This window comes from Dipodomys merriami, unplaced genomic scaffold, assembly GCF_024711535.1.
Source record: "Dipodomys merriami isolate MVZ:Mamm:240054 unplaced genomic scaffold, mDipMer1.0.p SCAF_55, whole genome shotgun sequence".
NCBI classification, from domain to species: domain Eukaryota; kingdom Metazoa; phylum Chordata; class Mammalia; order Rodentia; family Heteromyidae; genus Dipodomys; species Dipodomys merriami.
The window spans coordinates 2,798,455-2,819,515 of NW_027206124.1; the positions used below are offsets into that span (position 1 = coordinate 2,798,455).

General features: G+C 51.2%; 1 protein-coding gene and 4 non-coding genes across 5 annotated transcripts; all 5 read right to left on the reverse strand.

Annotated features, from left to right (window-relative positions):
• Positions 1–5,561: 5,561 nt before the first annotated feature.
• On the reverse strand, positions 5,562–10,827 carry Rpl3 (ribosomal protein L3). Its single transcript, XM_069999565.1, has 10 exons — positions 10,798–10,827; positions 9,785–9,977; positions 9,126–9,294; positions 8,493–8,628; positions 7,503–7,689; positions 6,991–7,151; positions 6,499–6,600; positions 6,143–6,238; positions 5,806–5,925; positions 5,562–5,660 (listed from the first exon to the last, which is right to left on the reverse strand). The coding sequence occupies exons 1-10, from the start codon at positions 10,798–10,800 to the stop codon at positions 5,616–5,618; spliced, it is 1,212 nt and encodes a 403-aa protein (XP_069855666.1). The 5' UTR covers positions 10,801–10,827; the 3' UTR covers positions 5,562–5,615.
• On the reverse strand, positions 6,326–6,418 carry LOC138811945 (small nucleolar RNA U83B). The gene has a single exon (XR_011367519.1). It is a non-coding gene; the product is annotated as a small nucleolar RNA U83B (small nucleolar RNA).
• LOC138811944 (small nucleolar RNA U83B) lies at positions 7,353–7,446 on the reverse strand. The gene has a single exon (XR_011367518.1). It is a non-coding gene; the product is annotated as a small nucleolar RNA U83B (small nucleolar RNA).
• LOC138811949 (small nucleolar RNA U82P) lies at positions 8,629–8,677 on the reverse strand. Its single transcript, XR_011367521.1, has one exon. It is a non-coding gene; the product is annotated as a small nucleolar RNA U82P (small nucleolar RNA).
• Positions 10,320–10,383, reverse strand: LOC138811941 (small nucleolar RNA SNORD43). The gene has a single exon (XR_011367515.1). It is a non-coding gene; the product is annotated as a small nucleolar RNA SNORD43 (small nucleolar RNA).
• Positions 10,828–21,061: the final 10,234 nt, after the last annotated feature.

Consider the following 21,061-nt stretch of genomic DNA (forward strand, 5'->3'; position numbering starts at 1 on the left):
AACTCCGGTTCTTTTTCAGGACCCAGCATAACAGACATGGGGAGGAGCGAAAGCCAGGCTCTGGTTGTGGACATTGGACAGTCCCCTGAGCCTGGGCGGCGGCTAGCGAAGGTGGGCAGGGCGTGGGGAAGGGAAGGAGCGCTGGGAGACAATCCGAAGGTGTCGAGGCCTCTCCTGGGCTGGCTGGCTCCCTCCACCAGGGCCAAGAGCCACGAGGAGAGAAAGGACGCAGCCAGCGCCGGCTCTGCCGCCGGGTGTGTGGTCACGGGGGTGGCAGGATCTTTCCCCGCCAGGCTGCCGAGCCTGGAATTTTCTCTGGCAGGAAGGGCCCACCCTCCTAGGAGTGGAAAACAATCCTTGGCATCTGGCCCCCAAGGCTACAAAAGCCTGGACCAGAACCACTCCTCTCACAGCCCAGGGCTAAAGGGAAACTGAGGCAGGCTGGGGTGGGGGTGGGGGGAAGGCTTGGCCAAAATCTAGAACCTGCAAGCCAAGAGCTGGTGACTCACACCTGGTAATCCTAGCTGCTTAGGAGGCTGAAATCTGAGGATTGTGGTTCAAAGCCAGTCTGGGCAGGAAAGTCCTTGGGAGTCTGATCTCCAGTAAGTCACAGAAAAAGCCAGAAGTGGAGCTGTGGCTCAAAAGGTAGAGCACTAGCCTTGAACAAAAGGAGCTCAGGGACAGTGCCCAGGCCCAGAGTTCAAGCCCCAGGACAGGTTAAAAAGAACCTGAATCAGTCCCTGGCAGATTTCTAGTCCTCCTGTCCTAGACTAGATAGGGGGTAGGATGGTGGGCCAACAAGGTCACCTCCATGCAGCTGTGTGTCCTCTCGCTCTCTCTGTGTCTCTGTATGTCTCTGTGTCTCTGTCTCTGTCTCTGTCTCTCTCTCTCTCTGTGTCTCTCAGTCCTGGGGCTTGAACTCAGGGCCTGGGCGCTGTCCCTGAGCTTCTTTTGCTCAAGGCTAGCGCTCTACCACTAAGCCACATTCCCAGCCCAGCTGCTCTCTTGCAGTTCTGTCCTCTGCCGGGCCCCTGCGGCGGCCCCGCGCGGCCTCTCCCCAGCCTCTGGCTGTGTGTGCGGCTCTGGGCGTCTCTGCCTCTGTAGGTGTGAGTGTGGGGCTCAGTCCCAGTTGTAAGTGGTGACGGAGAGGCTCCTTCGCCCGCACTCACCACCCGGGAACATGGGGGGTCCTGTCTTCTCCCCATTTCTTAGACTTTTGTCTTTCTAAGCCGCATCCTGAGGAGGGGAAGGACAGAAGCAATAAGCCCTCTGCTCCGGGGAGTATGGGGGGGGGAGGGCACAGACCAGCGATCACACACACATGCGCATGCGTGAGCACACACACACACACACACACACACACACACACACACACAGGCCCCGTGGACCAGCCACAGGAACACTCAGCTGCGTAGAAGTTTTCACTTCAACTTTTCCTAAATCTGCTCTGAGGAAGTCACGGCCCCCTTGGAGTTCCGCCTCTCTCCAGACCACATCCCTTCTCCCTTCTCTGGAAGCCTGGAGGGGAGCCTTGAGCACACAAATGCCCCCAGGGCGCAGATGGGGCCAGGTGCTGGGTGCTGGTGGGATCGAATGGGGTGGGGCAGGAGGGTGGGGATAGGCTGCAGTGGGGGACTGCGCATCCCTGCAGTTTGCTGGGGGATAGACAGACAAGGAAGCAGGCAGAGCCAGTGCAAAGGCCCTGGGGCAGTAGCCATGCTTGAGGAACAGAGGAAACAGGACAACTGGGGAGGTGAGAAGATCAGGAGCGGAATGCAGTCTGCGTCCAGCGGGAGCTGTGGAGGACGTGGGACAGGGGAGGGGTGCAGTTTGAGTTGGTGTTAACAGAATCGCCCTGGCTGCAGAGAAGAGATGTGGGGTCCCAAATAGAGGTGGTGAGACCAGCCTGGAAATAAGAAAGGGAGGGCTGCTGCTGTGGGGGAGACACCACACTGGTTCTCACACCTGCCATTGATGAGTCCTGAACGCTTCTCCAGTGCCGACCATGTACCCAGTGCTAGGAACAGGGGAACAAAAGCAGCAGGAACAGATGACGGCACCAGAGAACCAGAGGCTGCCATCGGGGGTCCCTGAGCAGTGGGGTACCAGAGAGGGGACATGAATGCCAAGGCTGGAAGAGTAAGGTGGCTTCTGATGCAGAGGGAAAGGGAGAGGCAGGGAGGAGCCTGCAGGGGGCGCTGCTGCGCCAGCCTCCTGTCCTCCAGCAGCCTGGAGCCTCAAGCCGGTGGAGTGGGCGCGCCCTGGCATCTGCTGCCCCTAGGTGAGGAATGAGCCATCATCCTGTGTCTGGCACACAGCGCATGCTTGAGCCAACAGATGAGTCTTCCTATCTGTTCCTGTCCTGTCCAGGTTGGAGAACAGGGTCCCATGGTGGGGTCCCATATTGGGGGGAGAGTGGGGGGGGCGGGGGCGGGAAATCTCCCAGTTCTCTCCTTGCTGGTCTCCTGTACACTCCTATACATCCCGTGTTCCTACTCAGGTCTGCCCCCAAGGAGGGCATTGTGCAGGAAGCGGGCCATCACGCTTCTGGCCCATTTGCATGCTTTACATGGATGATAAAATAGTCCACACACAGCGAGGAAAACAGGCAGGCCTCGCCACCCGCAGGCACCGCTCCAGCTCCTGGGTCTGCCAGGACGGGCGGAACTCACAGAGAGCACGCTGTCCTCCAGCACTTAGCTCACATGTTATTTTGGATGGTTCCCAGCTTTGTGCTATTGATGTCTTCAGAGATTAAAGTGACCGTCCTTGCAAAAGGAACTCACCCAGGTACGGTCACCAGGACACCCAGAAGGCATTACATCCATCCTTCTAGCCTTCTCCCTCCCAATGTCCGGCTGAGCCGCCGCGGTGTGCAGGGTTCGGCTGGGCCCTGGGGCCCAGTGGAGGGCCAAGGCCACACCCTATAGGACCGGCAGCAGTGGTCAAATTGGCTGTAATTTGTTATCTCCAGGGTGGGTGGGGCTTGCCCTTAGATTGACAACTGCCTCTGGCTTCATGAATGAAATCAAGGTTTGGGTCTAAGATGCTGGACCTGGGCAGGTCAGTTGCCCTCTCTGGGCCTCAGTTGTTCTATCTGGGGCATAGAAACACATCTTCTCCCAAAGGATGTTTACCCAGTAAAGTATATGCAAATTGCCCCAAATCTTAAAACTCTATAAAGTATGAGCTAGACACCAGTGGCTGACACCTACAATCCTACCTAGCTACTCAGGAGGCTGAGATGTGAGGATTGCAGTTCCAAACCAGCCTGGGCAAAAGTCCATGAGACCTCTTAACCACCAAAATGTGGGAAATGAGTTGTGGCCTTAAGCAAAAAAAGCTCAGGGCCCAGACCCTGAGATCAAGCCCCTCAAACACACACACACACACACACACACACACACTGAAATCAGGTATTTCTGCTTCCAAACACTTTATTAAAGACTTTATTAAAGACTTCATTCATCTCTAGTTTTGTCAGACATCAGTCTATCACACCTGTAATCCTAGCTGCTCAGGAGGTTGAGACTTAAGGATACCTTTTGAGTCAGCCCAGGCAGAATGGATGGATGGCGACTTGGCCTCTCAGTGGGAGGCCCCATGGTGGAAAATTGCCAGCTGTGCCAACAGCTAGGTCCCAGCGTGCATGGGGTGAAATGGCTGCCCGCTGCCCGGGGTGGATGAGCAGGCTGAGGACTGGCAGGGTGGCAGACATCTTACATGCCAGAGGGGCCCGCTGACGCCAGGAAGGGTGGCTGAGGACAGGAAGTGGGCGCCTGGGCTATCTTTAGCAGCTTTCCTGGGTGCGTGGGGCAGGCATGGGGAGTGGCCACCACTGGCCACTTCTCCATAGTCACATGAGGCTGCTGACCTAAGGCCCCTAGGGGATCAGGGGCCCAGGACGGTGGGGCTGGCCATCTACTCAGCTCTCCCTGGGGAATCTCAGGGCTAGTACCCCAGGACTCTACTTGCCAAGAAAGCATGGCTTACACATACACCCAGGAATGGGCAAAGGGACACAGGGGTGCCTTTAGTCTGCTCATACACGTTAACATGGGGCCCTCAAAAACTCCAGTCATCACAACCATTAGCACCCACCCACCAGTCATACCTGCCCACTTCAAGGTACTGTCCCCATGAGCTCCATCTTGGAAGGTTCTAGATGTGCTTCTGCTTCTGTGGCTGAGACAGAGCTGGGCCCTGTCCTGGGCTCCTAGGGGGCCTGAAAGGCTGGACCAGCAAGGGGACCAGGGCTTATACGCCAGACTGGCAGGGAAGGCAGCAGAGTTGGGGGAACACAGGGCTGTGCTGTTAGGAGCCCAGCGGCACCCAGCCATTTTGGGGCAAGCCGGAGAGCATAACCCCAGTTCTATACCACCTTCAGGGGCCTGGGGCTCCCTGTCCCTACTTGGGTTAGGAATATCTTTCCATACACCCCTAGTGTACACTACTGAGAACCCTGGGGCATGCTCAGGTAGATACAGATCTCTCCAACACCACTGGATGCCAGGAGACGCTGCAGTTGAACGGGGGAGGGCGGGGGGAGGAAAGGCTTTGCACTTCTTTCACTCCATGGGTTATAACCTAGTCAAGAACCATCTTGCTTGCCATCTGCCTCCCAAAATAACAAGAGCTGGTCACAGAAAGGCAGACTGGGCTGGTTAGGTGGCTCAGTGGTATAGTGCTTGCTTTGCAGGCTTGAGGCCCTGGATTCAATTCCTCAGCACCATGTAAGCAGAGAAAGCTGGAGTGGCGCTGTGGCTCAAGTGGCAGTGCTAGCCAGCCTTGAGCTGAAGAGCTGAGGGACAGCGCCCAGGCCGAGTTCAGGCCCCGCGACTGACTGCATCAGGCTATGGAAGTGTCTAAGGCTGGCCTATGCCATCCCATCTCCAGACCATTACCTACTAGGTACCCCAGGTTGATCCTGGAGAGAAAGCCCATAGGCCAGGAAAGTGAAGGGGGAAAGGGGGAGGAAAGCTGTTCCCTGGTGAGACTAGGCGCCGCATCCACTGCTGCTGCTCTGGACCAACAGCTTAAACCCCACTGCACAAAATCCCCAGTAGGGACATTAAGACCCAAGCACCACCCCATCCATCATCCACTTTACTTCTCTAGACCTCAAGCTGAGTTAAGCATCTGCTGCCCCCAGCAGGTGACATGGCACATTGCAGTCATGCACCTTACTCTTGTGAGAATGTGCTTGGCTGCTGGACCCCAAGAGGCACTTGGAGTGTTATGAGCTAATTCATGGTAAGGACAGAAACAAGCCCTGACTGGAAGCTGGGTGGATTAAGCTGAAGGACAGGCACTGGGTCCGTGTGCATTCTGGGTGCCAAGAACAGGGAACACCAGGTCCTTGCCACAGCCCCATGGACCTCAGGCTGTACAAACACTTCCAGGCCTGTCTACAGGAAGACTTTCAGCAGCTCAGGGGCAGCCCCAGGTCTGGCCGTCACATCCCCACTGAGTAATGGGGATGAGGGTAAGAGGGCAGGGGCTGCAGGCAGCCTATGTACAGTTTACCATCTCCCAGCCCTGGAACAAACAGCAGAGGCCAATGACATAGGGAACAGTTTATTAAGACCTGCCACCAGCTGGGCAATGTTTTGGCTTTATGCACCCTCCTCCTTGGCAATGCGGTCTTTCTTAAGTGGTCCCTGCAGAGACAAATGGAGAGAAGTTAGAAGGATGAAGACAACATGGGCTACTCACACTAGGGGGGCCGGTGCAAGCTGGCGGAAGGGGAGGGCAGGGCAGGGAGAGGGTGATAGGACACTTCTGGATCAAGTAGGAAGGGCTCACCATAAATGCTTTCTTCTCCTCCATGGTCTGGAAGCGGCCATGACCAAACTTGGAGGTAGTGTCAATGAACTTGAGGTCAATCTTCTCCAGGGCCCGCCGTTTAGTCTGTACCAGCAAGGACTGCAGGCCAAGAGACAGCCAGTTAGGATTTACCAGAGCGAGCGTTCAACACATTTAACCCAGTTTCAGGCCTGTGCACTGCAGGAGGCCCACGAGGAGGCAAACAGCCAGCCCAGGCCAGACTAGACATAAACACCTCAGGACCTTTGTTCGTGTGAGATCCCATTGATGGCTCGCACAGGCGTGGACCTGTGCTCCTCAGGGGCCCCAGCCTCACCTTGCGGAGGGTGAGCACTCGCTTCTTTGTTCCCACCACACAGCCTTTCAGCATAACAAAGTCATTGGTCACTTCACCATAATGAACAAAGCCACCCTAGGGAAATAGTCACTGGTCAGCAAAGCATCCACAGCAAAGGGCCCCCACTTCAGATTCAGGGGGGATGCAGCCAACAGCACCAGGGTTGTTCTCAGAAGGAAGGCAACAGGGAATGGTTCCTCAGTCTTACTCAGGCGCTGGGCACAGCGCACATTCCAGAACCTCATCACTGACAGGTGGGCTGGGGACTGCACTTCACACTCAATCAGGTCCCAGACACTGGACCGTTGTCTGCAGGGCGAGGGCCCAGCACTCACCAGCGGGTTGATGCTCTTGTCCGACAGGTCGTAGTCAGTGGAAGCGTTGTTCTTGATTAGTTTGCCATCCTTGATCAAGTAACCCTGGCCAATCTTGTAGATCTAAACAATGGGGTGAGACTTAACACAGGGACAGCAGGGCTCAAGGACGGCCACAGGGTGAGACTGGCGGGAATGCCACACTTAAATCCCCCACGCAGAAGATGGCCTCAACTCCAGTGATGTGGGAGAACCTTAGTATTCTAGAGGGGATTCTAGCTGCAAAGGGCTGGCCATTATCCAACTGTCAGACTGCTGGAGTGGGTGAAGGAAACTAAGGGTGGCTAACGCCCCGAGACAAAGGGGCTGCTCACTATCTCAATGATCCTGGGCTTGCCCCTGAATCAAAGCCTCCCAGCTGGATCAGGCTAACGCACAGCTCACGGGAGCCATCTTTAAGAAGGAACACCCCTATCACAACTGTCTCACAGATGAGGAACCCACAACACACACCTTCTTGTTGATCTCAGTGCGGTGATGGTAGCCTTTCTGTCCAGCCCGGGCCACAGAGAAAGCCACACGGGCAGGATGCCAGGCTCCAATACATGCAACCTTGCGAAGGCCTCGGTGGGTCTTGCGGGGCAATTTCTTGGTGTGCCAGCGGCTGGTGACCCCTAGAGAAAGAAATGTGTTACCATGGGCCTGGAATCACCATGGGACCTGTGTCCAACACAACCTGTAGCTGAGGACACAGGAGGGGACACTCCAAAATATCCCACCCCCTGATTTTATTTATTCAATCTGGTCCATACATAGCTGGCACAGCTCTGGACAGGCCTCAACTTCTATGCGCCAGAGCCTAAGCCACACGGACTGCTGTTCTCAGAAGGAAGGCAACAGGGAATGAATCCTCAGTCTCAGTCGGGCGCTGTGCCCAGCGCACATTCCAAAGCCTCATCACAGAACAGCTGGGCCGAGGACTGCCCTCCCCAGTAACCACAGGAACAAAGCACTCCAGGGCTCACCTTTGTACCCCTTGCCCTTGGTCACCCCAATGACATCAATCATCTCGTCCTGCCCGAACACTTGGTTCACTGGGACCTGCTGCTCCAGCCTCTCGCGGGCCCAGTCCAGCTTCTCAGCCACAGTACCCCCGTTCACCTGGATCTCCATCAGGTGGGCCTTCTTCTGACGCAGAGGAAGCAGGCGCATCTAGGAAAGACTCAAGATTAGCCTGGCTCCAAGTGTCCCTTTGGGAGGAGTGGACGATGTTACCAAGTCTGCTATTAAGGACCTAACAGCTAACGAGCCATTTAATCCTGACTGTCATTCCACTCAAACTCCGGTGCTTTCAAACTAATGGCAGGTAGCAGTGTTCCTGGGGCCCTCTTAAGGTGGCAGTGCTAATAAAAGTGGCTCCTAACAATGACTTTAAGCCTTTAATCAGAAAGGTGCAGTCAAAAGCCAGGCACCGGTGGCTCACCTGTAATCCTACCTACTCAGGATGCTGAGATCTGAGGATCTCAGTTTAAAAGCCAGCCTGGGCAGGAAAAGTCCATGAGATTAATCTCCAATAAACCACCAGAAAACCTGAAATGGTGCTGTGGCTTAAATGGTAGAGCACTAGCCTTGAGCTGAAAAGATCAGACAGTTCCTGGGTCCAGAGCTCAAGGCCCAGGATGGACAAAAAAACTGCAGTTATGCAGGAAGCAAGACCATCAAGCTGGCATCTAGCCACCAACCTGCTTCCCATTAACACTCCAGAATACTCAAGTAATGACCCTCTAGGTTCCTGGGTAAAAATGAAAATACAGTGCCCTCTGCTGGCCAGAAGAGCTGCCAGCCAGCATGAGGAACACCCACAGGGGCGTCAAAAGTGACTCCAGGAGGAAACCTGGCAATGGCAAGCAACCCAAGCTGACTAATTCATGGTGAGCAGACATCAGCCAAGAAGCTGCTCAGACACCACCTCCTGGCCTGCGGTGTCCCTGTGAGAGATGAGGGAACACGCTTACCTGGGTGTGGGCAATAATGCGGATGACCTGGCAGTACTTCTTCATGCTGTTGAAGTCCTTCTCCAGCTGTTTCTTGCCCATGTCATCCTGCCATTTCTTACAGTACTTGGTGAAGGCCTTCTTCTTAGATTTGTGCCTTCAGGAGCAGAGTAGAGTTGGAGCAGGGTGCAGGCCTTCATCACCCTCGGGGTGAGAGGAAGGCACTGGGCACCACGTGGGGAGGGGGCTCATTGCCGGCTTCTAAGGAGCCTTTTCCACCGGCAAGCGGAGCCTGGATGGAGCTCATCGGGCAGAGCCGAGCGGAGCTGAGCAGAGGTCCAACAAGGTTACTGTTAAGTCACAAACATTGAGACTGCTATTCTTGCTCCAGAAAGCTTTCTCTACCTTGGGGAAAGTCTAGCCACGGGAGTATAACTGGTTTCATGCTGGACTTCCTAGCTCCGAGCAGCCACGGCCTGCTGGATGGAGCCTTGGTCAAGCAATGCCAACCAGGGGCGAATAGAAAGAGGCTGCCCATGGTGAGCCCATAGTGCTCATCTAAAAAAGCAAAACAGCCCTTCCCCCAAAGCCAAGGCCTGCAACTGTGGGTCTTCCCTGCTCTGCAGCCTGACCTAGCCCAAGTTTCAGCCTTACCAGTTCTTGTAGAAGCGCCTTTTGCACTCATCACTGATATGCTCTGCGAAGATTGTCTTGAATGTCCGCAGGCCTCGAGGGGTCTCCACATAGCCAACGATGCCAACCACCACCATGGGTGGAGTTTCCACAATGGTCACAGCTTCTACAACTTCCTTCTTATTCACCTCTGCAAATAAATATCCCCACAAGGGGTTGTTCTAACCATACAGTCAAGGTGCTTCAAAAGTGTGTACAGTGCCAACCTAAAGGGATGTTGGTGGCTCACAGCTGTATTGCTAGCTGCTCAGGAGGCTGAGATCTGAGGATCAGTTAGAAATCAGCCCTGGCAGGAAAGTCCGTGACTCTTGCCTCTAATTTACCCAAGAAACCAGAAGTGATCCTGACGCTCCAGGTTTGAGTGCGACGCTTCAGCAAACACTCAAACAGCCCCCAGGCCTTGAGTTCTTATATCCTAAGGGTGGAATAGCCACACTACACTAAACCTGAGGTTGGTTAGGACAGACATTCCCTGGCAAGGCTAACCTACTAAAGCCGAACTGCTTCTGCAGCTTATGGAACACACATCAAGACAACAAGTGATCTGGTTCTTCTCCCACCAACCATACTGGAAAGCTGACATTTGAAATCCCCAACTTGGGTGATGGGGGTGTACATACTGGATCCTGGCCTATCCACCTCGCGCACGATGTGAGTCATGCCAGCCTTGTAGCCCAGGAAGGCTGTAAGGTGGACAGGCTTGGAAGCATCATCCTTAGGAAAGCTCTTCACCTTCCCCCGGTGACGGCTGCTGCGTTTGCGAGGCAAGAAGCCCAAAGACCCGTGTCTGGGCGCGGAGAACTTCCTGTGAGACTAGGAAGAAAGCCACCAGCATTAGCACCCACACCCAAGAGCTCTCCCCTCCTTCACCCGCTGTATCCTGACCCCAACCATACTCCCAAATTGCGGGTAGCGTCTGATGGTCACCTTTTTTGTCTTCATTCACATTAAAGAGTACTCAGTATGTTAAAACTGAATGTGAAGTTATTTATCAGAAAAAAAAACCTAGTTCTTTAGCAATTGGCTTTCTGGTTGAATCAATGAGACCTGGCCCCCACAGATTTAGGAGACAGACGTTGTGAAGGGCAGCAGAGGCCGGCCAGCTGCGGGGGCAGGAGGCAGGTGGCACGTGGTGGGCGCTACGTCACACAGAAACAAATCAGAACATGACATTCAGCACAGAGTCTCTGTCCGCCCGTCATTAAGTTCATCATTTGTGGTTTCTGTGTACCCGAGGCCTTATGCGACGTGTTCCACCCGGACATTTCGAAACGAGGCCTCCGCGGGCCCAACCCAAACGTCCCATGTTAGCACATGTAACAAAAAGCACACCTGTTGATAACCCTATCTCGATCAAGAAGAAAAACGAGGAAATCGAGTTCTAAGCACGACCTGTCGGACCTCCAGGCCTGCTCCCGCCCCAGGGACTCTCGGGCGGCCTCGGCCCTCCACGGCCCTCCTCCCCAGGCCTCGCCAGGCCCCAGAAAATGGGCCTGTCTACGGCCCCAGCGATGTCCCCCGTGCCGAAAGAGCACGTTCCCGGCGTCGGACAGGCTCTGATGGCGCCGATGCACCGCGGATTCCGCCATGCCCACCCGGGGAAAGAGGGAGGAGACGCCATAGTAGAACATACCATCTCGCCGCGCAATCCCGCCGGTAGAGGTCGAGCTGGCTGCTGCGCAGGATATATAAAGCCACTGCTGGTCCCGCCCCTTCCGGCGTACGTGCGCGCGCCCGACGTCGGATCTAGAGCGCGTGCTCCGCACCATTTCCACGCCCGCTGTCTCCGCCCCTAGCGTTTGTTCCAAGGTGGACTGGGGAGTGATTCGCGAGCGGACGGCGACCCGCTGGGCTCAAATTCAGCGGGAAGTGGGAGCGTTGGGCGGCTGCCGACGCGGTGACGAAGGCGCGGTGCTGTTACCTCTGCATTGCGTAACGCTGGGCCGGGTGGATCTTTGCACACGCGGAGGATCTTTGCACACTTAAGCGACTCCCAGATTCATACCCAGCCGGAGTCCCAACGCCGCCGGTGCCTCACGCTTGTAATCCTGTTTGAGGATCGCGGTTCAAAGCCAGCCCGGACAGGAAAGTCCGTGAGAATCATTGCTCCAGTTAAACACCAGAAAATTGCTAGTGCGCTGTGCTAAAAATGATAGAGCGCTAGCCTTGAGCAAAAGAGCTCAGGGACAGCGCCCAGGCCCCGAGTTCAAGCCCCACGATCGACAAAAAAAAGCCAGCAGTACACACACACACACACGTGCACGCACGCACATAATGTCAAGGTGCTGGCTGGAGTGGGAGAAGCTGCAGGAGTGAAAACATTTTCTGATATTCCATGTAAGCAGCCAGGGCCTAGACCTAAAAAGGAGCCTGGGTCCCCAGATCAGGAGCTGTGTGGGATGGAGTGGACGGTGGGGCAGGCTGAGAGGAAGACATCCGTCAGGGACTCTCGATGGCCCGGCTTCACAGGGGATCCACGGACGCATTCACGGGGTTGACTGTCCTTTCTCCTTCCAAGAATAGGCTGCAACCTGCAAACCAAGATGTATGGCAGTCATCAGGATGAAAGGAAGTGAGGAAGGGAAGTAAAATGAAGCCAGAGATGGATTGCAGCCAGCTAAACATTATAGATCTGGCGACTTATGCCAGAGGTTTGGAGCCTTCCCATTGGGGAGGGTGCAGTGTCTCCGAGGAGTCAAATAAAAAAGATGAATGTGGTTTGTAACATGATTCCATTCACAACTGCCCGGTGATAAGTGGAGGGCCAGAATGAGCTCAGGATGCTTCCAGCAAGGATTGAAATATTTATCACTTGGGAGAAGGTAGGAAAGAAGGGAGGGTTTGACTTTTTTCCCTTTTTTTTTTTTTTTTTTTTTTGGTCGGTTTGGGGGCCTGAATTCTGGGCCCGGGTGCTGTTCTTCAGCTCTTCAGCTCAAGGCAAGCGCTTTACCACTTGAGCCACAGCACCACTTCCGGTTTTTGGTGGTTTATTGGAGATAAGAGTCTTACAGACTTTCCTACCCTGGCTGGCTTTGAACTGTGATCCTCAGATCTCAGCCTCCTGAGTAGCTAGATTATAGTCATGAACCACCAGCATCTGGCTTTTTTTTTTTTTTAATAAATGTACCAGTACTGGGATTTGAACTCAGGGCCTGGGCCTCTTAGCTTTTTTGCTCATCTGGTACTCCACCACTTGAGCCACAGCTTGACTTCCTTGCTGGTTTGAATGGAAGATGGGACCAGCATAGAATTCTCTTTGCCTTGGTAATGTAGGAGCCATGTTGTCGGAATCCTGAGTTATTTATCCACCCACTGAAGGATACTTTAGTGTCTGTCACTTGCCAGATTCTGCTATAATCATTATGTATTATTCATTACACAATTTTAATATTCATAGCCTTAGTTTTTAAAGTGCTCTTTTTTTGTTATTTGGTTATTTGTTTTTGTCAATTGTGGGGCTTGAACTCTGGACTTGGGCACTGCCCCTCAGCTCTTCAGCTCAAGGCAAGCACTCTACCACTAGAGCCACAGCACCACTTCTAGTTTTCTGAGTGGTTTATTGGAGATTAAAGTCTCACGGACTTTCCTACCTGGGCTGGCTTTGAACCATGATCCTCATATCTCAACCTCCTGAGTAGCTAGGATTACAGGCGCGAGCCACCAGTTCCCGACTTCAAAGTGCTCTTAACTAGTGCTGCTCAGCAAAACATCAGGTAGTTTAAAATAGGAGTTTTGCCAGCTACCAGGATCTCACGCCTGTAATCCTAGCTACTCAGGAGGCTGAGATCTGAGGATAGAGGCTCAAAGCCAGCGCAGGTAGAAAATTCTGTGAGACTCTTAGTTCCAGCCAAAGCTGGAAGTGAAATTGTCAGTGAACCAATACAGCACTAACTTTGAACAAAAATGCCAAGCCAAAATGTGAGGTTCTGAGTCCAAGCCCCTGTACCAACACACATACACACACAAAGTATTATTATTTTAGGATTTCTCCCTTTAATTATATTAAAAATACAAAAGATGGGCTGGGAAGTTGGTTCAGTGGTAGAGTGCTTGCCTTGCATACCCGAGGCCCTGGGTTCGATTCCTCAGCACCACATAAGCAAAAAGAAAAAAGCCGGAAGTGGCGCTGTGGCTCAAGTGGTAGAGTGCTAGCCTTGAGCTGAAGAGCTGAGGGACAGCACTCAGGCCCAGAGTTCAGGCCCCACGACCGGACCCAAAAAAAAACAAACAAACAAAAATACAAAAGAGTTGGTGAATTCAGATTAAAAATAAAGCTAGGGGCTGGGAAGGTGGCTCAGTGGTAGAGTGCTTGCCTCGCATGCCGCATGCATGGGAACCTGGGTTCAATTCCTCAGCACCACATAAACAGAAAAGGCTGGAAGTGGCACTGTGGTTCAAGTGGTAAAGTGCTATCCTTGAGCTGAAGAGCTGAGGGACAGCGCCCAGGTCCAGAGTTTAGGACCCATGACTGACAAAAATAAATAAATATATATATAATATAGCTACGAGGCTGGGATGTAGCTCAGTGGCAAAGTAATTATCTAGCAAGTGCAACGTCCTGGATTCAATCACCCGTAACAAAAAAAAAAAAAGAAAATACAAAAAAATACAATTACAAAAACAAACAGCTAAACAAATAAAACTATCAGCTGCTGGGAAGAAGGATTTGCTGGCAAAGGCCTTATAGGATATCAACAAGAAAATCACAGGAAAACTCCATGTCCCAGTCTCCATTGCAGTTTGGTGTGGACACGTGACTGAGTTTTGGCCAATGGGATGTGAGCAAAGACAACCCGCCCGGCTAGCGTGATCAACAGCTCTTAAGGGTTATTTAAGCACAATAATGAAAGCAAAGTAAAAATGTGTGCCATCATACCTAGAGTGATATATGTGTGTGTATATATATATGCAAATATATACATAAATTCATATATATATATATATATATATATATATATATATATATAGTTGTTGTTGTTGTTTTGGCAGTAATGGAGTTTGAGCTCAGGGTGTCCCATTGGCTAGACAAGCACACCAATTCTGGAGTCACACCTCCAGTATTAGTTTTTTGTGTGTGTATTTTGCTTCAGTTATTATTATTATTATTTTGTCGGTTGTGGAGCCTGAACTCTGGGTCTGGGCGCTGTCCCTCAGCTCAAGGCAAGCACTCTACCACTTGAGCCACAGCACCACTTCCGGCTTTTTCTGCTTATGTGGTGCTGAGGAATCGAACCCAGGGCCTCATGCATGCAAGGCAAGCGCTCTACCACTGAGCCACCTTCCCAGCCCTTCAGTTATGTTTTGAATAGGGTCTTACATTTTTGTCAGGGCCAGCCTGGACCTCAGTCCACAATCCAATTATGTATGTATGCTTCCCACATAGTTGGGATGACAGGTATGTTGCACTATGCCCAGTAACTGGTTGAGATAGGGTCTCTTACTCACTAAGATTATAGGCATGAGCCACCAGCACCCAGATTATGGGAGTTTTGTTCTTTGTTTTTAGGTTTTTTGCCTGTCATGGGGCTTGAACTCTGGGCCTGGGTGCTGTCCCTCAGCTCTTCAGCTCAAGGCTAGCACTCTACCACTTAAGCCACAGCGCCACTTCCAGCATTTTCTGCTTATATGGTGCTGAGGCATAGAACCCAGGGCCTCAGGCATGCGAGGCAAGCACTCTACCACTGAGCCACCTTCCCAGCCCGAGTTGTTTTTTTCATTTTTTAAGGCAATTTTATGGTGGATTACATGGGATATTGTGAAATGGAAATGTCTGGCCACAATGACTTAAGACAACGGCGATGTCGGTCTGAGGAAGGACAGATAATTGCCAGCAGGTGTCTTCATAGATATATTTCTGTTGTAAGATGGCTGTGGCCTTAGTTCAAATATGACAAGAGTTTTAGCCAGACTCTTGTCATCCTTGCTACGCAGGAGGCTGAGATTTGAGAATCAATGTTTGATGCCAGCCCAGGCAGAATAGTCCATGAGACTGATATCTCTACCCATTAAAAAGCTGGAAGTAGAGCTGTGTCACCAGCCATACAATGCCAGCCTTGAGCAAAAAAGCTAAGGGACAGTGCCCAGGCCCCAAATTTAAGCCCTAGTATTGGGGCATGCACACACACACACACACACACACACACACACACACACACACACACACACACACACACACACACACACACACACACACACGTTTAGAAGCTGTGTGCCTGGAAATGGGATGAAGCATACACAGTAGTGTTGTAAGCCATTATTTTTCAATGTTTGTGCACATACAGTGAGGAAAGCCTACCCATCTGCAGTGGACTGTCTTTGAGGAGAGGCTTGGGGGCAGGCCAGGTGGGGGAAAAGATAACGCTCACAGATGGCTCTATACATCCTGCTATGCACTTCCCAATGACAATCTACTCATCACTCATTACTTGTGCAAATTCAAAAAGAAAGAGAAATGTGCATTTTGGAAAAGAAACAACATAACGAACTCATTTGGGCTTTTTCAAAATATAGACGCCATGGGCTGGAATGTAGCTCAGTGGCAAAGCACTTACCTAGCAAGTGCAGCATCCTGGGTTCACTCTCCAAAAAAAGAAAAGACAAAAGAAGATACAGTTATATAGATGCCTCCCGGAGCCTGCTGAATCAGAGGCTGGTGGCAGAAGAAACACAGCGTTCTGGGGCTGGGAAGGTGGCTCAGTGGTAGAGTACTTGCCTTGTATGCATGAGCCCCTGGGTTCAATTCCTCAGCACCACATAAGCAGAAAAAGCTGGAAGTGGCACTGTGGCTCAAGTGGTAGAGTGCTCACCTTGAGCTGAAGAGCTGAGGGACAGCGCCCAGGCCCAGAGTTCAGGCCCCACAACCAGGAACAAACAAACAAAAAAATCCAAGGACACTTGTGCGCGCGCGCGCGCGACACACACACACACACACACACACACACACACACACACACACACACACACACAGGCATGGATGTCTATAAAACCTTTCCGTAATATGCAACAGTAAAAAAATTAAAGTGGGCTGGGAAGGTGGCTCAGTGGTAGAGCGCTTGCCTTGCATGCCTGAGGCCCTGGGTTCGATGCCTCAGCACCATATAAGCAAAGAGAAAAAAAGTCGGAAGTGGCGCTATGGCTCAGGTGGTAGAGCGCTAGCCTTGAGCTGAAGAGCTGAGGGATAGTGCCCAGGCCCAGAGTTCAGGCCCCACAACCGGGAACAAACAAACAAAAAATCCAAGGAAGGGTATAGCCACATCTCTTCCGGGTCATCTGAATGGTCTTACTGGGAGCCCTGGACCAAGTCCCTTCCTATCCTAGGGCCTGGGTCTCTTCTGGAAAATGAAGGTGTTGAATGTCTTTAGTTAGATGGTCTGAGATATCCATGTATTTACCTCTTAGGACTCTAGTAGAGTCCTATCTAATGATTTGTTTATTTTATTTTATTTTTTTTGTAGATTGTGAGACTTGAACTCTGGGGCTGAGTGCTGTCCTTTAGCTCTTCAGTTCAAGGCAAGCACTCTACCACTTGAGCCACAGCACCACTTCCTGTTTTCTGGTGGTTTATTGGAAATAAGAGCCTCAAGGATTTTCCTGCACAGGCTGGCTTTAAACTGCAATCCTCACTTCTCAGCCTCCCGAGTAGCTAGGATTACAGGCTTGAGCCACCAGCGCCTGGCTTTGTTCTTTTTTTTTTTTTTTTTTTTTGTGGTACCAGAGTGTGAACTCAGGGCCTTGCATTTGGTAGGTTCGCTTGCTTAGCTGGTGCTCCATTTTTGCTGATATTTTGGAGATGGAATGTTGAGTATTTTTCTACCAAAGCTGGCCTAAAACTGCCATCCTCTGGATGTCAGCCTTGGATTACAGGATGACCCACTGCCACAAAGCTAGATGAGCCATTTTTTTTTTCTTTTTTCTGTTTTTTCTTTTGCTGGTCATAGGGCTTGAACTCTGGGCCTGAGCCCTGCCCCAGAGCTCTTCAGCTCAAGGTGAACGTGCTACCTACCACCTGAGGCACAGTGCCACTTCCCATTTTCTGGTGGTTTATTGGAGATAAGAGTCTTATGGGGGCTGGGAAGGTGGCTCAGTGGTAGAGCACTTGCCTTGCACGCATGAGGCCCTGAGTTCGATTCCCAGCACCACATAAGCAAAAAGCCGGAAGTGGCGCTGTGGCTCAAGTGGTAGAGCGCTCGCCTTGAGCTGAAGAGCTGAGGGACAGCGCCCAGGCCCAGAGTTCAGGCCCCATGACGGGACCCCCAAAAAAAAAAATAAAAAAAAAAAAGAGTCTTATGGACTTGCCTGCACAGGCTGGCTTTAAAATGCGATCCTCAGATCTCAGCCTCCTGAGTAGCTAGGATTACAGGCATGAGCCACCAGTGCCCATCTATGAGTATATTTCTTTTTGGACAATGTCATCCCTTCCTATTTATTGTTTTGGGACAGTGCTAGAGTTTGAACTCAGGGCCTCGTGGTTACTAAGCAGGTGCTATTTTTCAGATAGGTTCTCAAATGTTTGTCCAGGACTGAGATTTTCCTATGTGTGCCTCCTTTAAGTTGGTATTGCAGACAAGCACCAGCATGCCCATCTTATTTGTTGGCCTGGCACATCAATCCTCCTGATCTCTGCCATGGGGCCTAATGCTGGGGTGTGTTTGTTTGTTGCAGTGCTTGGAACCAAACCCAGGGCCTCACACGTGTTAGGTAAGCATTTGACCACTGAGTTACATGCCCAGTACTTTTGATTTTGAGTTCTTATTTGTTCTTATTTGTCTGCAGGAATTCTGGGGTTTGGCTTGTAGAGCGCATTCCTGGGGAGATGTGTTGTCTTCTTGGTGCCTGAGGGAGCCACCGAGCCACCTCCAGGTCAAACTAAGAGTTCCAGCTTGGAATTTTCCAGATGAGGCAAAAAAGAGGATGAAGTTAGGCTCAGAACCAGAAGGAAGGTGGCTGCCCCCAGCCCAGCTCTTTCTGAGGAGAGACCCAAGAGAGCCAGGTTCCTTGCTCTCTGCCCTTCTGGTTACTCCCTTTCTTCCAACATATATATAGATATGTGTATCTATATCTATATATGTATGCATGTATGTATATATATATATATATATATATATTGTGTGTGTGTGTGTGTGTGTATGCATGACGTGCGCAACAGTGGGCCTGTACGCTGTTCCTTAGCTTCTTTGCTCAAGTCTAGTGCTCTACTGATTAAGCCACAGCTCCATATCCTGCTCTTTGCTGGTTTATGGGAGAGTCTTACAGCCTTTCTTACCCAGACTGGTGATCCTTAATCTCAGCCTCCTGAATAGCTAGGGTTACAGGCATGAGCCATAGGCATCTGGCTCAAGAATTATTTCTCAACAGCTCAAACTTGAGTGTTCCAAACACTGGAAAGTAAAAGTTGACATGTGTGTGTATGTGTGATGGTATAATGGCTTGAACTCAGGGTCTTGTACTCTCTCTCAGCTTGCTTGCTTAAGGCTGCTGTTTGACTACTTGAGCTACTATGCCAATCTGGCATATTTCTGATTAATAGGAGAGAGAATCTCAGCCTTTTCTACCCAGACTGCTTTTGAATCTCAATCCTTATATATCAGCCTCCTGAGTAGTTAGGATTACAGGAGTGAGCCATAAGCACCTAACTAAAAGCTGATATGGATCTATTAATCAACCAATCACTTGCAAGCATTCCTTGGGTCAAGGGGAGGAAACAAGGACCTCCCTTCTCTTGGTCTGGGATATAACTCAGCGGCAAAGCACTTGCCTGTCAAGCGCAATGTCCTGAGTTCGATTCCCACTACCAAAAAAGCAAAGACAAAAAAATACAGTTAAGAAAAACAAATGAGCCGGGCGCTGGTGGCTCACACCTGTAATCCTAGCTACTCAGGAGGCTGAGATCTGAGGATCGCGGTTCAAAGCCAGCCCGGGCAGGAAAGACCGTGAGACTCCTATCACCAGAAAACCGGAAGTGGCGTTGTAGCTCAAGTGGTAGAGCGCTCGCCTTGAGGTGAAGAGCTGAGGGACAGCACCCAGGCCCAGAGTTCAAGCCCCACAACCAACAAAAAAAAAAAAAGAAAAGAAAAGAAAAGAAAAACAAATGAACAGACACCCTCCTCCTCTCCATGTCAGGATTTTCCAAGAATCTACAGCCATGGTTCAGTGGTGCCCTTGCTTATTGATTTTTCTGTGGATTATGAGATGTTTCAGGACAGAGACTGTGCACTGTGTTATTGTCAACTCTCAGAAGTCTTCATATACAGATAAGAAGAACGTGTGGACACATGAGCTAACTTCAGATCTTCACTCCTTCCTTGAGGGGAAAATGGTATTATTGGGTCTGATATGAGAAAAATTCTTGTGATTTCCTAATGTGGTAGGAGTGGGGCTTGAACCCAGGGCCTTGGGGGTGCTGAGTACTGAGCTACTACCACTACTGTACATTACCACTTCAGTTCTCAGATGTTTTATAGTGTATGAGAAGGGCCAGAGGAAGAAGGGGGAGAGGGGTGGGAAAGCTAATCAATTAATACAGACTCAAGCCAACCAAAACACTGATGACATTACAAATCAGGTGTCAGTGGCACACACTTGTAATTCTAGCTACTCCAGAGGCTGAGATTTGAGGATCATGGTTTGAAGCCAGCCCAGACAAACAAATCTGAGAGACTCCCATTAACTAGCAAAAAGCTTGAAGTGGAGCTGTGGCTCAAGTGGTAGAGTGTCAGCCCTGAGCATAAAAGGTCAGGGACAGCGGTGCTCAGGTCCTGAGTTTCACACACACACACACACACACACACACACACACACACACACACACACACACACACACACTGTAATTATATCAGGTTCCTCCACTCAGATCCTCTGAATTTGTCTCCCCTTTGCTCAAAAAACAGAGCTAACAGCGTTGTGGTCCAAGCCGCCTCCAGGGGGCAGGAGAGAGCCAGCACAGGCTCTGGGTGGGGAAACAAGATCTGATCCAAGAAGCCCTGGGTTTGCAAAAGCCTGACCTGTGAAACCTAGACTGACTTTCAAGTCTGGTCTCATCACTAACACAAGAAGACACAAATACAGACAGGCTGGGAATGTTTCTATGAGAGCAATGTGGTATAAAGGAGAGACTCATGGGTAAACCCTACCACTCAAAGGTTCTTGCTTCTAGAAGAGGCCTGTGTATCATCTCATTTCATTCTGATGATAATCCTCAGACTTGGGTAGTGTTTATTTCCATTTTTTTCACATGAAGAAGTAAGCTCGGAGAGGTGAAGCCATTTTTCCACGGTCACAGAGTGTGCAGTGAGTGGGGTGTCAGGACTCTCACCTATCCTGAACCTCAGACCCCTCAACACCACTCTCACTGGGTATTTATTAATTAATATGATAGAATCTTAGTGCTGGAGGGACAGGACTGGCTAATTATTATTGTTATTATTATATTATCTTGCGCAGGCTCTACCACTTGAGCCACATCGCCACTTCCAGTGTTTTCTGGTTAATTGGAGACAAAAGTCTCACGGACTTTCCTGCCCAGGCTGGCTTCAGACCTCTGCCTCCTGAGAGGCTAGGATTACAGGTGTGAGGCACCAGTGTCTGGCATGCCCTAGGCTTAAACACAGGAAGATTTGGGGCGGGGAGAGAGAGGTGTGCACAATTATTAGACAGTCCAAGTCACAGGTGTGGACAGAAGTGGTCAGAGCGGGGCAAGTTGCTTGTTCTCAGGATCGGTCAGCTGGGCCTTGTTGGATGAGGAAGTCCTTGTTGTCGGGCATGGGCTGGTTTCCACACCTGTCACAGGTTATTTACCCATCAGTCTCGTCCTTCCTGGATCTCAAGGTGACCGGGAAGAGACTGCAGAACAGCATGGCTCGGAGCAAAGGACACAGCTACAACGGAGGCTGGGACACTAA